This window comes from Schistocerca nitens, chromosome 5 (genome assembly GCF_023898315.1).
Source record: "Schistocerca nitens isolate TAMUIC-IGC-003100 chromosome 5, iqSchNite1.1, whole genome shotgun sequence".
Lineage (NCBI taxonomy): Eukaryota > Metazoa > Arthropoda > Insecta > Orthoptera > Acrididae > Schistocerca > Schistocerca nitens.
Genome location: NC_064618.1, coordinates 737,435,686 through 737,450,361, shown reverse-complemented (window position 1 = coordinate 737,450,361; position 14,676 = coordinate 737,435,686). Strand labels below are relative to the sequence as shown.

Here is a 14,676-nt window from a genome sequence, read left to right as displayed (position 1 = left end):
AGCAACGCGCTGCTGAGAAGGTTTAATAACCCACAAAAATGAAGAGTTTTGCTCATGACTGCAATCAGGTGTAATTTTCAGCCAACATAACATTATGCTGACAAAGGGATTAACTTATGGGCAAACATTGCTAACTTCAAGGCGCTGCATGGAAACTCCACCCCATTCTCAGGACATATTACTGATATTATGTGTCTTAACTGTATTGAATATAGAGAAGTCCATTCAGCACATGCCTTTTGTTTTTATTGAAAAAGCAATGTTTCCTTCAAGAAGAAAAGACTTTTCATTCTTGGACAATTGTAGGCTAAATGACAGTTTCACTTATGGTTTATGTATTATAGGCAAGGATCTCCGGGCTTGGGTTCCTTTTCATATTCTGGTGACAGATGGTTCTCCTTTCATTTTCACAGAGCTCAGAATCAAACTTGAATTGCTCGCATTGGTTGGTTACATTATTTCGCAGGTTTTTGAATGCACTGATAGTTTCCCCACATAGTTCACTTTGTTGTTGTGAAATTTTATTTTACTCATAGCTTTTGGGATAGTGTCAGTGAAAGTATTCCCAAGAGAAAATGCTTTTAATTTTCTAATGCTCAAAATATCAGAAAAGTGTTATCCACTCATAATGGTGATAGCACAGCACCAGAGATAATGGAAAATAAAAAACAAAAGTGAATAGCTTCTGGGGAATGAGCTCAGTTTGCAGTATACTTAAAACAGGAAAATAAAAATAATTGAAGAGGAGGACTGCCAAAATAAAAGCTCCTGCTCATGATTTATGTGGCTCGGGTTGCAGGCAGTGGAGTCGAATATTATTTCTACCCATACTTTAGCTTCGACTCCTAATTATGTAAATGGGAATAAAGTAGATTGGCATAGTTGTTTGGTATTTTGGCCCTATGCCATCTCAGCGGCTTCTTCGCAGCTCCATTAACTTGTAATTTGTGCACCTCAAGGACATTTGATTGTGAAAGTACACTACTGGCCATTAAATTTGCTACACCACGAAGATGACGTGCTACAGACGAGAAATTTAACCGACAGGAAGAAGATGCTGTGATATGCAAATGATTAGCTTTTCAGAGAATTCACACAAGGTTGGCACCGGTGGTGACACCTACAACTTGCTGACATGAGGAAAGTTTCCAACCAATTTCTCATACACAAACAGCAGTTGACCGGTGTTGCCTGGTGAAACGTTGTTGTGATGTCTCGTGTAAGGAGGAGAAATGCGTACCATCACATTTCCGACTTTGATAAACATCGGATTGTAGCTTATCACGATTGCGGTTTATCGTATCGCGACATTGCTGCTCGCGTTGGTCGAGATCCAATGACTGTTAGCAGAATATGGAATCGGTGGGTTCAGGAGGGTAATATGGGACGCCGTGCCGGATCCCAACGGCCTCGTATCACTGGCAGTCGAGATGACAGGCATCTTATCCGCATGGCTATAACGGATCGTGCAGCCACGTCTCGATCCCTGAGTTAACAGATGGGGACGTTTGCAAGACAACAACCATCTGCATGAACAGTTCGACGACATTTGCAGCAGCATGGACTATCAGCTCAGATACCATGGCTGCGGTTACCCTTGACGGTGCATCACAGACAGGAGTGCCAGCGATGGTGTACTCAACAATGAACCTGCGTGCACGAATGGCAAAACGTCAATTTTTCGGATGAATCCAGGTTCTGTTTTCAGAATCATGATGGTCGCATCCATGTTTGGCGACGTCGTGGTGAACGCACATTGGAAGCATGTATTCGTCACTGCCATACTGGTGTATCACCCGGCGTGATGGTATGGGGTGCCATTGGTTACATGTCTCGGTCACCTCTTGTTCGCATTGACCATGCAGACAATGTCAGTAGTAACCTCCAACTTTTACAGGTAATGCAGTTACCTATCATGAAATACTGTCTGAAAGAATCTGCATAAACATTTTGTCAGATCTTGATACAATTTCAAAGTGCAGATATGGGCAACTTGCTTTAACTGTTCAGGAATGTAAAATTTTGCACTTTCCAAAACAAAAAAACATAGTATCCTATGACCATAATATCAGTGAGTCACTGTTGGAATTGGCCAACTCGTACAAATACCTGGGTGTAACACTGTGTAGGAATATGAAATGGAAAGATCACAAAGGCTCAGTCATGGTTAAAGCAGGTCATAGACTTCTGTTTATTGGTGGAATACTGGGGAAATGCAGTCAGTCTGCAAAGGAGGTTGTGTATAAATAACACATGCAACTGGTTCTAGAATATTGCTCAACTATGTGGGACCCATGCCAAATAGGACTAAAAGGGAATATTGAACATATACAGAGAAGGGAAGCAAGAATGGTCACAGGTTTGTTTGATCTATGGCAAAGTGTCCCAGAGATACCGAAGAATCTGAACTGGCAGACTCTTGAAGAAAGATGTAAACTATCCCAAGAAAATCTACTAACAAAGTTTCAAGAATAGACTTCAAATGATGACTCTAGGAATAACTATAACCCTCTACATATTTCTCACATAGGTATTGTGAGGAAACGATTGGAATAATTACAGCACACATAGAGGCATTCAAACAATTATTCTTCGTGTGCTCCATACATGAATGGTACGGGGAGAAACCCTAATAACTGATGCAATGGGACGTACCCTGTGCCATGTACATCACAGTGGTTTGGGGTGTACAGATGTAGATTTAGACACAGGTGTAGATGTAGGTATAAAAACTCTGTTTCTTGCTTAACCACATGATTTAGTATCTCTGTTGTTACTGAAAAATTAGAACAAATCATTGTGTGTTTTAAAAATTCATTTGGTTCTACACAGTTCCCTGTTACATGTATTTCTTTTGTTACCCTGCAGATTTTTCACTGTAACAAGACAGTGAACGGCCACGTTAGTTTTGTAATAATGTTTGTGATCCTTCAGTCTCATTAAAAATACGTATGCCTTTTTTTCTTTGTGAAGACCTTAGTCTTGTACGCAGTTATAGGTTTAATATTTACTATTGAAAAAAGAACAAAGGTAAAAAAATTACTCACTTTACAGGAGTGGTTTTCATCATCAGTGATGTCTTTTGCTGAAGAATTGCTCCATAGTAGCTCTGTCTCAAACCACTCTGCAACTACCTTGGACCAGTTACCGCCATTACCTGAATCATCTGTACAGTGTCTTCTGCAATTGGCTAAAGAATTTGAAGAATTGGCCAACACGTGCCTTTTAGTTCTTCATCTTGAGGTAAGAGTAATTTATTAATGTTATTTTCATTCTGTGATAATGAGAGCTGAATGAGTAGAGTTGTTACACCAGTGGTGGGCTACAGTCGCAGTGATATGAATGAAGTGGATGAGAGGAATAATTATGACACAAGCCAATGTTCTATTTACTGAATATCAGAAGTTAGTGAAAACTTCATGTTTATTATAAATTTCAATATTTAAATTTACATTGAGAAGACATCTACATCAGTATGCTATTGAGGCAGAACTGGAAGCTCCTTGAGCCTGCAACCATAATAAATGCCAGTGTTTGTTTCCATTTTTAGTTCCAGTTGATTAGACTGCCTTTACTTTAATGAAGTTAGAATACCAACCTCTGTAGCTTACACGAATATGCAATACGTGGAGAGGAATTTTGTCAAATATATCAGGAAGTCACAAAATGTATGTCATTAAATAGAACGTGTTAGATAGTGAAGAGTAAAAAGTTTGATATAGCCAATAGAAATTCAAAATGTGCATATACTTTCTTTTTCTCATAAGGATGCCTTTTCTACTGTTCCATAATTTTTAATCCAGCTGACAAATTTTAGGCTTTCTGACAGTGAGCACAGTCAGTTTGTCAATATAGTGAAATATTTCCTACATATTTAAAAAAACACAACAGTGGAAAATCTAGGATGGACTGTAACAATACTATGAAACAGAAAGTTGCTACTCACCATATAGCGGAGATCCTGTGTTGCTGATAGGCACAGCAAAAAGTGTGTCACAAATATATATAGTTTTCAGCCAGTAAGGCCTCCATCAAAATTAGACGACATACACACACACATGCAAACGCAACTCACACACACATGACTGCAGTAACAAGCAACTGAGCAGCAGTACCAGTGCATGATGGGAGTGTCGACTGGGTGGGGTTAAGGAGGGGGCTGGGGCGGGGAAGGGGAGGATTAGTAGGGTAGGGGTGGTGGACAGTAACGTGATGTTGGGGAGTGTGGAGGGACATGGTTGAAAGAGGGTAGGCCAGACATGTGCAGTCAGAAGGTTAGACGGGGGGTGGGGGATGGGTAGCGGAAAAGGAGAGAATTAAAAAGACTGGGTGCAGTGGAGGCATGATGGCTGTGTAGTGCTGGAATAAGAACAGAGAACGGGTTGGATAGGAGAGGACAATGACTAACGAAGATTGAGGCCAGGAGAGTTACGGGAGTGTAGGATATATTGTAAGGAAAGTTCCCACTTGTGCTATTCAGAAGAGTTGGTGTTGGTGGGAAGGATCCATAAGGCACAGGCTGTGAAGCAGTCATTAAAATGAAGGATGTCATGCTTGGCAGTGCTCAGTGACAGCGTGGTCCAAAGTTTGTCAGTGGCCATTAATGCGTACAGACAGCTGGTTGGTTAAATACAGTGCACCACAGTGGTTGCAGCTGAGTGTGTAGATCACATGACTGGTTTCACAGGTAGCACTGCCTTTGATGGGATAGGTGATGTTTGTGACCAGACTGAAGCAGGTGGTGGTGGGAGGATGTATGGGACAGGTCTTGCATCTAGGTGTGTTGGAGAGGTATAAGCCATGAGGTAGGGGGTTGGGAGCGGGGGTTGTTTAGGGATGGATGAGTATATTGTATAGGTTCGGTGGACAGTGGAAGACCACTGTGGAAAGGATAATGGACAGGACATTTCTCATTTCAGGGCACAACAAGAGGTAGTCAGAACGCTGGCGGAGAATGTAATTCAGTTTCTCCTGTCCTGGGTGGTACTGAGTTAAGAGGGGAATGCTCCTTTGTGGCCAGATAGTGGGACTTCGGGAGGTCGTGGGAGACTGGAAAGATAAGGTACGGGAGATTTGTTTTTGTACAAGGATTGGAAGGATAATTACGGTTTGTGAAGGCTTCAGTGAGACCCTCAGTATATTTTGAGAAGGACCGCTCATCACAGCAGATCCAACGACCACAGGTGTGTAAGGGACTTCTTGGTATGGAACGGGTGGCAGCTGTCAAAGTGGAGGTATTGCTGGTGGTTAGTAGGTTTGATAGGGTAGGAGGTACTGATGTGCCATCTTTGAAGTGGGGGTCAACATCTAGGAAGGTGGCTTGTTGGGTTGAGTCGGACAATGTGAATCAAATGGGGGAGAAGTTGTTGAGATTGCAAATCGCCCCAGATCACCCCCGCCTCCTCCTTGCCTCCAGCCAGTCGTTAGTCCCATCATGCACTTGTGCTGCTGCTTGCAGTGTGGCCTTAGTTGCCTGTGATTGCTCTCACATATGTGTGAGCTGCGTTTGGGAAAGTGTGTATGTGTATGTTTGTCATCTAATTTTGATGAAGGCCTTATTGGCTGAAAACTATATATAAATTTGTGATAGGCTTTTTGTTGTGCCTATCTGTGACTTAGCATATCCACTATATGGTGATTAGCAACTTTCCTTTTCACAATATTGTTATTTTCAAAGAGACTAAGTTAGGTGGTATATTTTCGTTCTGTTTCAGTAAGCAGCTTTGTGTAAGTACCAGGAAGCAACCAGTAAGACAAGACTTGGCAATTTGTGCTTACTGCCCTCAAGGGCAGAGCTCAGGTAATTTGTAACACAGAGAGTCCATATTCTGAACTATTTCATACTCACAAAATGTCATGGAAGAACAGATACTCTCAGAGACACAACTAAACCATTCTCTGCAGATAAAAGAAAAGATATTACAAGAGAACAATTGCTTGGCTTTTGTCCAGTACACAGTGCCATTTGCTGTTAAGATTACAAGGACACAGACAAATATAACATAATGACACCGTTCCTCCCAGAATGTAAAATAAAATGCATACTGGACTCCTTCGAAGATCCATTGATAGTGTAATGTCTGAAATGTGAGTGTATTTGGACACCAATAACAAAGTGCCACATCTATTACACAGAGCATGCAGTAAGTGTTCATGTAGCTAACTATTCGAGGATGGTTCTGGAAGGGAGCAGGAGAGGGCATTTGACCCCCACAGCCACTCCATTAAAAGAATGTCTTCTCAAACCAAACTCACGTCTTGCTCTGCAGCTTGTCATTTTTTCCATTGTGTTATCAGCGAATGTCAAGAACTGCTAAAAAATTTGTTATTGAAAGAAAGTAATTGCATGTATCTGAGCATTGTGTGTCCGACAGCAGAATAATATGTATAAATCTCTTAGAAATTATATTCTGTGGCCAATGCTTGCCTTCATGCAGTGAAATTCTTAGCACTAGCCAGACATTGTATCTTATAATTTTGTAGTTTTCTCAAGTGAGTTTTTCTTGTGGTTAAACTGTATTCTCTGTCTACTCACCAACTGGTGGCAGAATACGCACATAAAAGGAGGTCATACTTCTGCAAGTTTTCGGATCCAGTGGCTCCATCTTCCGGCAGAAGGGTTGAAAGGGAGGGAAGAGGGGTAAAGGAAAAGTACTGGACAGGTTTAGGAAAAGGAGTAGATTTTGGAAAAGTTACTGAGAACTGCAGGTTGGGGAGACTTACTGGACAGGACGAGAAGAAAGACGCGCAGTTCCCAATAATCAGTCTTTCCTTCTGATCCTGTTCGGTAAGTCTCTCCTGACCCACAGTTTTGGGTGATTTTTCCAAAATTTACCCCTCCCCTTCAACCCTTCTGCTGGAAAAAGGAGCCACTGGCTCAGGAAGCTTGCAGAAGAATAACCTGCTTTTATGTGTGTGTTCTGCTGGCACTTGGTGAGTAGATTTTTTTAGCTATCCAATTACATTATTTTCATTGTTATATGGATTCTCTGCCTACTGCATTTTAGGTACTAGTGGTAGCATTAGGGAATTTTTCCATAGTTTTGCGTTTTATTTTGTAAGAAATTGTGCTTTGTTTCCCAAAATTAATACAAGTTGCCTGTAGCTTAGATCCTGGTTATGTTGTAGTGCAGAACTTCAGCACTTCACAAAATGATGAATAGGAAATTAATGAAATATTCTACATATAACATTAAATAATCATGTACTCAAAGCTAAATAAAAATTTTCATCTGTGATGGAACAAAAATTGCATAAGCTAATTGTTATGTGAGTGGCAATTGAACCAGATTTTCTTGATTTCGTGTTGCATTCATGAGTCTGTTCCTAACTATGTCCAATTCCTGTTTTGCCTTAACAGGAAGATTTTACTTGGCTTCAAAAATAGCCATTGAAGCCAAGTAAAATCTGCATTTCAGTAGGACAAAACAGGAATTGGACATGGCTAGCAATAGACTCATGAATGCAACATGAAATGAAGTAGTTCTGGCTCAATTGCTGCTCACATAGCAATTAGCCTATGCAATTTTTGTTCCATCACAGATGAAAATCTTTGAGTAGCTTTGAGTACATAAGTATATCATTATTTAATGTTTTTATCTTACAACACAATTACGTATGTGAAACAAACCACACTTAGAATATTTTAAAAGTGATTGTATTCCATAAAAAAAATATTTTTCACTTGGAACCGTGTGATTGATTTTAATAATTTATATGTTATAGGTCCGTGTACAATGCTTCCACTACTTGTTACCACAGGCTGACACATTCAATAGATTTGCAGGGGGTGGAATGGACTCGCAAGAGCCAGACCCACAAGTTTTTAAACTCAGCCAAGTCCTTATCAACATTGATGAGGCAATGACTTCCAGCCTTCAGCCACGAAAAATCAAGGTAAAGTAACCAATATTATTACACCGTATATGAGGGTTATCCGGAAGGTAAGGTCCGAATTGCCATAGCTAATCAAATGACACATGAACATTGAAATGCACATATGTACCGACTCCCAGTACACCTTGCTCATTAAACAATGCAATTTGCATTGGTATTGTCGCAATATGCTGTTAACAGTGTCAGTATAAGATGCTTAGATCAGTTGACAAACCCACCGAGTGTGAAATACGGTCAGTGATGTGGTTTTTGATAGCAAGAAACGTCGCAACAACAGAAATTCATCAACAGATAAGTCAGGTGTGTGGCCCCAAAATATGAATGACAGCAGAGTGTGTACATGAGTGAGAGCCTTCAAGGATGGATGGATAAATGTCATGATGAACCGCAGTCAGGACAATTATCATTGATCTCAGAAGATTTTGTCAAAGCAATGGATGTGTACGAAAAAATTCTTGAAGACCAGCGATTCACAATTTCAACTTAAGCTTTGGATTTCTGAATGTGGGTTCACAACATCCTCTCTGGCTATACTCAAAGGGGGCAGACATGTATGACTTGGGGATACAAAAGCTTGTAGAACATCATGACAAATTTTAAACAAATATGGAAACTGTGTAAAAAAATAGAGAAACATTCAAGGAATTAAATGAAAACAGTGTTGAAAACATCTGTAGTGATGTATGTTTTATAAAAAATTGGATCTTACTTTCCAAAAAAATCTCATATGCGTGTGATCGTCTTGTTTTCTAATTTATTCACTCTCTCTTGAAAAAGAAATTCAGCTTAGCAGTCATTGAGATAGCACAGTTCTGTTTTGTGTTTGGGTGTGTGTGCACACCTCTGTATGCATGTGCATGGGGGAGAAGGGGGGTGGGGGGAGGGAAGTAACTTGTAAAAGCTATCATGTGATCTATAAACTAAGCTGCAACTACTGTGCTGCTTTCTACATGGACATGACAACTAACAAGCTGTCTATCCACATGAATGGCTACCAACAAACTGTGGCCGTGAGCCACCTGGACCACCCAGTTGCTGAACATGCTGCCCAACACAATGTGCTTCACAGCCTGCACCATCTGGGTCCTTCGTACCAACACCAGCTTTTCTGAATTGCACAGGTGGGAACTCTCCTTGCTTTATATCCTACTTTCCCATAATTCCCCTGGCCTCAGCCTTCACTAGTTCTTGCCCTCCATTTATGTACCCCATCCCTGCTCCCACTCCAGCACAATGCAGTCTTCCATTCCATGAATGCATCAATTAGTCCCTTTCCCCTTTTCTACTTCTCCCCACTCTCTCACCTCAAACCTGATTGTTGCATCTAGCAGCCCTACCCCGTCCTCACCAAGTCCCTGCACATTCCCACAAGCAGCACCACCCATTCCCTAACCCCACTCTGCTGTCCCCCACCGCCCCCCACCCATGCCTCCTCCTTACCTCCACCACCGGATTACTGCTTCAGTGAGGTGCAATTACAACTTAGTCTGGCCGTAGCAGACAGAAACAGTGGTCATGTGTGACTGGGTTGTATGAATGAGCATGTCTTTTCAACTTCAGTGAAAGGCTTTCAGTCGAAAGCTAAAAAGTATAACTTTCTTTTCGTTGTGCCTGTCTGTGACTCACTGTCTTGTGTACGGGGTGTCTCATTTATCTTGTCCACCCTAAATAACTGTTTGTCCAGATGCAAATTACAAAATGTTTCAAGCAAATGTTCCTTAGCCATCAGGGAGACATCAGTCATCATGATTGCCTTCATTGTAGCTTTGTTTTTTACAAAGATGTGAACAGTGGTAGGACTTTTTTAAATGGCACCCTGTATTTTTTATTCGGTAATTCATTTCCTCTCCTAAAGACCTATTCAAAAATGTATCACATTGAACCATTTACTGAAACACAGCGTTATTAATTACATAACACAACATTGACGTTGACGCTCCCGGCACTTAGTGCAGGAACTCAGGGTAATGGAACACATCCATGTGCTGACGTTGACAGAGGTCAAATGTACACATAAGTAGAATGCACACCTGTCATTCCGTCAACCATCATCAGTTGAAGAGTTGTGCGAGTAGAATGTACGCCAAGGAAGATAAGGTAGAAATGCTACTCACCTATTGGGAATGTAAGTTAGCAGAAAAGTAATTGCAATACTGTTTTCTTATGTACAGGTACATTTAGTACAGTAGTTTATTCCTTTTAAGATACTGTTATGTAGAGTAGACATACAGTAAAGGCTGTCCTTCCTACAAACTGCATCGACATAACTTTTCTTTTATTGTTGTTGTTGAAGGTATACAAAATTCTACGCAGGCAGCATAACTGTACAGAGAGCGATATCCTGACAAGAATCCACCTTCCCAAAAGATGTTTTCTCGTCTTGTTACGGCGCTTCAGGAAACGTGAAGTTTCAACCCACGGCAATGCAATCATCCTAGCACTCGCACAGACAAAGCTGCTGAAGTTACTGTTCTCACTTCCGTAGCTATGAATCCACATGTGAGCACATGACAGCTTGAACATGAGATTGGCATTCCTAAAACCAGTGGACATCATATTCTTACACGTCACCGGTTCCATTCTTACCATGTACACCTACATCAAGAATTGCTGGGGAATGATTTCCAGAATTGTGTACAGTTCTGTCAGTGGGCACAGCAGCAACTCCTCGCCAGCCTGAACTTCTTCTCCAATGTTCTATTTACTGATGAATGTTCCTTCTCAAACAAAGGACAGGTAAATACAAGGAACATGCATTATTGGTCCAGCGACAACCCACGATGGCTTAGACAGGTGGAACATCAGCATCAGTGGAGAGTTAACGTCTGGTGTGGGGTGCTTGGTACTGCAATTATTGGCCCTTATTTCATCAATGGCAGTCTAAATGGCACAGCATATGCCAACTTCCTCAGATGAATTCTTCCTACTCTTCTGGATGAAGTGCCGCTAAGAACCAAAATGCTTACATGCTATGTCGAGCACAAAATGCCTTGCGTGCACATTGTGTTCTGAACTGAAGGTATCCTGCAAGATGGATTGGTCGAGGAGGAACAGTTACTTGGCCTGTTAGATCTCCTGATTTAAATCCTCTAGACTTTTTTCTTTGGGGATGCATTAAAGACATTGTCTATCGCGATATTCCAACAACTCCAGAGGACAAGCAGGACTGTATCATGCTTGTTTGTAATTCTCTTCAGCAGGCAACACTGGAAGCTGTGAATAATTCTTTCATTCAACGAGTGCACCAGTGTATCGGTGTCCAGGGTCACCACTTTGAGAGCACCTTTGAATGTTGTGCTCCTGGGCAATGGTACAGGAGAGTCAAAGTCAATTTTGTGTTATGTTTTTATTTGGTTTTCATTTGTTTTCTGACAACTCCAGCAAGTGGACGAGTTTGTGATCCCGGGCTCAAAGTCAGTGTTGTGTTATGTAATTAATAACATTGTGTTTCAGTGAATGGTACACTGTGATACATTTTTGAATAGGTCTTTAGGAAAGAAAATGAATTACCGAATAAAAAATACAGGGTGCCATTTAAAAAAGTCACACCGCTGTTCATATCTTTGTAAAAAACAAAGCTACAATGAAAGGAATCATGCTGATTGATGTCCCCCTGATGGCTAAAGAACATTTACTTGAAACATTTTGTAATTTGCAGCTGGACAAACAGTTATTTTGGATGGTCAAGATAAATGGGACACCCTGTATATGATGATATGCCAAACTATCATTTTCATAATAAAATGCTAATTACTGTAATTCTACTCAGGAGAACTACAAAAATAAAATATTTTTAACATTCTTTACAAGAAAAAAATAAAGACTGTGCACTCAAAAGCATGTAAATCATTACATTTGATGAGCTATGTGTTACTTTAATTGGTCATGTACAAGACAAGAAAAAGAAATGACTAAATAATGCAGTTTTCTTCAAAATTTTAATGTTGGCACTGTTACTACCAAGGGAGACTGTCACCTCTAAGACAAATAGCTCTCAGATATTGAATTAAATTATCTTACTTTTGTTCTTAGATATCAATAAATTTTTGTTAATATGATGTAAAGTCCTTGCTTTGTATGGTGTAGAGCGACTACCAATAAATCTGCTATTAAAAGTGGTGCAGATTCAGGGGATTAAAGTTCTAGTTTCAAACCTCTGCTCAGAATGATGTCAAATTTAAACAAAAGAAGGGGAAACATGCAAAAAAAGAAAAAAAGAAAAATAAATTAAAGAAAATTCTACCACTGAAAGTTGCTGCAATCAGCAAAATGTGCAAAATAAAAGATACAGGGTTCACGGCTGTTCCCCAGTTTGCATCTGAGATGCTTGGCTTGATTGTCTCAATGCAGGATCACATGCTGCTGGTAAAGCTCTTTTACAAGAGCAGTGACTGTGCCAGTGGCTCTGCAGAAGTTCCGGACACTGAGTGAATGAAAAAAGGTGTTGGTCTGATTCCTGACAAGGGTCTGGAGAAAATGACAATGAAATTCAGAGAGACAGGTTGTTTTGAAGCACAATGTGGTAGAGGGAGGGAAACAATCGATACATTGTCAGTAGATGATGTGACCACAGCATTTCAGGAGGGATCAAGCGGTGGTGTGCAAACATGCAGTCTACATCTACATCCAGATCTACACACACATACACAGTCTGCAAACCACCGTACGGTGCATGGCGGGGATGGTACACTGTACCACTACAAGTCATTTTCCTTCCTGCTCCACCTGCAAATAGAGTGAGGAAAAAATGACCATCTATATGCCTCCGAATGAGTATGATGTTCGTGGTCCTTATGCAAAATGTATGTTCACAGCAGTAGGATCATTCTACTGTCAGTTTCAAATGCCAGTTCTTTAAATTTTCTCAATAGCATTCCTCGAAAAGAACATTGCATTCCCTCCATGATTCCCATTTGACCTTCCGAACCATCTTTGTAATACTTCTATGTTAATAAAATTACTCATCTTGAGGAATTGCTTGGTGCTGACCTGCCAGTATGACAATTTCTTGCTTGCAAAGAAGTGGACAGTGAATGGCCATGGAACATCGTGAGGATTGACAGATTGCATTTCCATCTCCAAAGATATGTAAATACACAGAATGGCAGAATGTGGGCAATGGAAAATTTACTTGCATATCAACTGGTACTATCTCAGTCTGCAAAGGTACTGTGTGTTGCAGAGTGGGAGCATCATTTATTGTAGGGCCATATTTGTTTGAGGAGATGCTTCTTGTGAGGCCTGTTACCTGTATCATCACTAGTAAATGCTTTGAGAGTCTTTTGCACATCAATGCTGTTCCAATCCTTCAACAGCATGCATATTTGGATGGGATCATTTTTATGTAAGATGGTACTACTGTGTCCATTACACAGCCAATAAAGCAACTGCTGCAGAAGCATTTTGTAAATGCTGTAATCATCAGCCATCACTTCCCTACAGCCTAGTTGTCCAGATCACATGGTCTTAATATATGTGACTTGTGGCCTGAGGGAGTGGGGGCGGGAAGGGGGGTGGTGCGGGTTGTATCCGTAAAATCCTATGTTCAGTTTTCTGATTACAAACATAGCAGAATTGAAGGCATGTTTTGCACAACTCATTTTGAATGTGACACCTGAGGCACTCTGATCTATGTAAAACATGCTGTTTCTCAATATCAGATTGTGGTATAAAACAGTGTGCCACTCATGTAACTATTAAAAAGTGATACATGAGGTTTTTGGTCTCAGGACAGTTAAAAACTGGTTTTTCCCATCAAGTGCAGTACACTGTTGATGTGGTGGATGGGCTTTTGTACAGTAGCCGTCATATTGTGATTCAACTGTCATTTGTAGCCGAACACATGTACTTTGTGACACTTACAGTGCCATCTGGGGGAATATTTTCATGTGTATATATTTTATGGAAAGAATAGTTGCTACTCACCATTTAGCAGAGCTGCCGAGTCGCAGGTAGGCACAATAAAAAGACTGTCAGAAAGTGAGCTTTCAGGCAACAAGGCCTTCGTTGGAAATAGACAACACGTGTGTGCACGCAAATGCAACTCTCACACACTGTGTGTGTGTGTGTGTGTGTGTGTGTGTGTGTGTGTGTGTGTGTGTGTGTGTACTTCCAATGAAGGATTTGTTAGCTGTAAGCGCACTTTCTAACAGTCTTTTTGTTTTGCCTATCTTTGACTCAGCATCCCCGCTATATGGTGAGTAGCAACTATTCTTTTCATAATATTATTACATTCCCTCCTCAGTTTTCCATATATATTTACTGTTTCCCCCTTTTGTGATAGTTTTCTGTTCAAATTTATCATTCTGAGCAGTGTTCCTTTCTTACAGCAATTTTGGAACTAGAACTTTAATTGTAATCACCCTGTAGTTCATGTTTTTTGTTGTTGGGTGTCACTCAGGGCAGCACATCTTCTGCAATAAGCAGTATTGAAAAAAAGAAAGAAAAATGCATTAGTAATGACTGAATATTTTAAATATACCATAAATTTGTAGTAAAGTTACTGATGAATGTAATAATGATTTTGTGTTTTCTTCCAGAAGTTTTCATTAGCATACAAAACAAAAGAGGATGTACTAATACAGGGTGATTTTGTGACGGTGTTACAAGGGATAATGGGGAAGAGTAAATGTATCACTTTGAGGTAAGGGACCCCGGTCCGGAAACGAGTGAGTCGAAAGCTATAAACAAAATTATTCTGATAACCGCTGACAGTGGAATACATGTACTGGTACTGTTGTTGCTAGGATTGTTGGCTAGGCAGCTGTCAGAAGTGGTAGT

General features: G+C 40.5%; 1 protein-coding gene across 1 annotated transcript in view; it reads left to right on the top strand.

The window, feature by feature from the left end:
• The window catches only part of LOC126260965 (exocyst complex component 4), a 239,737-nt gene that overhangs the window by 182,372 nt on the left and 42,689 nt on the right, over positions 1-14,676 (top strand). The window contains exons 12-13 of the mRNA XM_049958489.1: positions 3,055-3,243; positions 7,726-7,896. Of these exons, the coding sequence (XP_049814446.1) occupies positions 3,055-3,243; positions 7,726-7,896 (360 nt within the window). The remainder of the gene's footprint in view (positions 1-3,054; positions 3,244-7,725; positions 7,897-14,676) is intronic.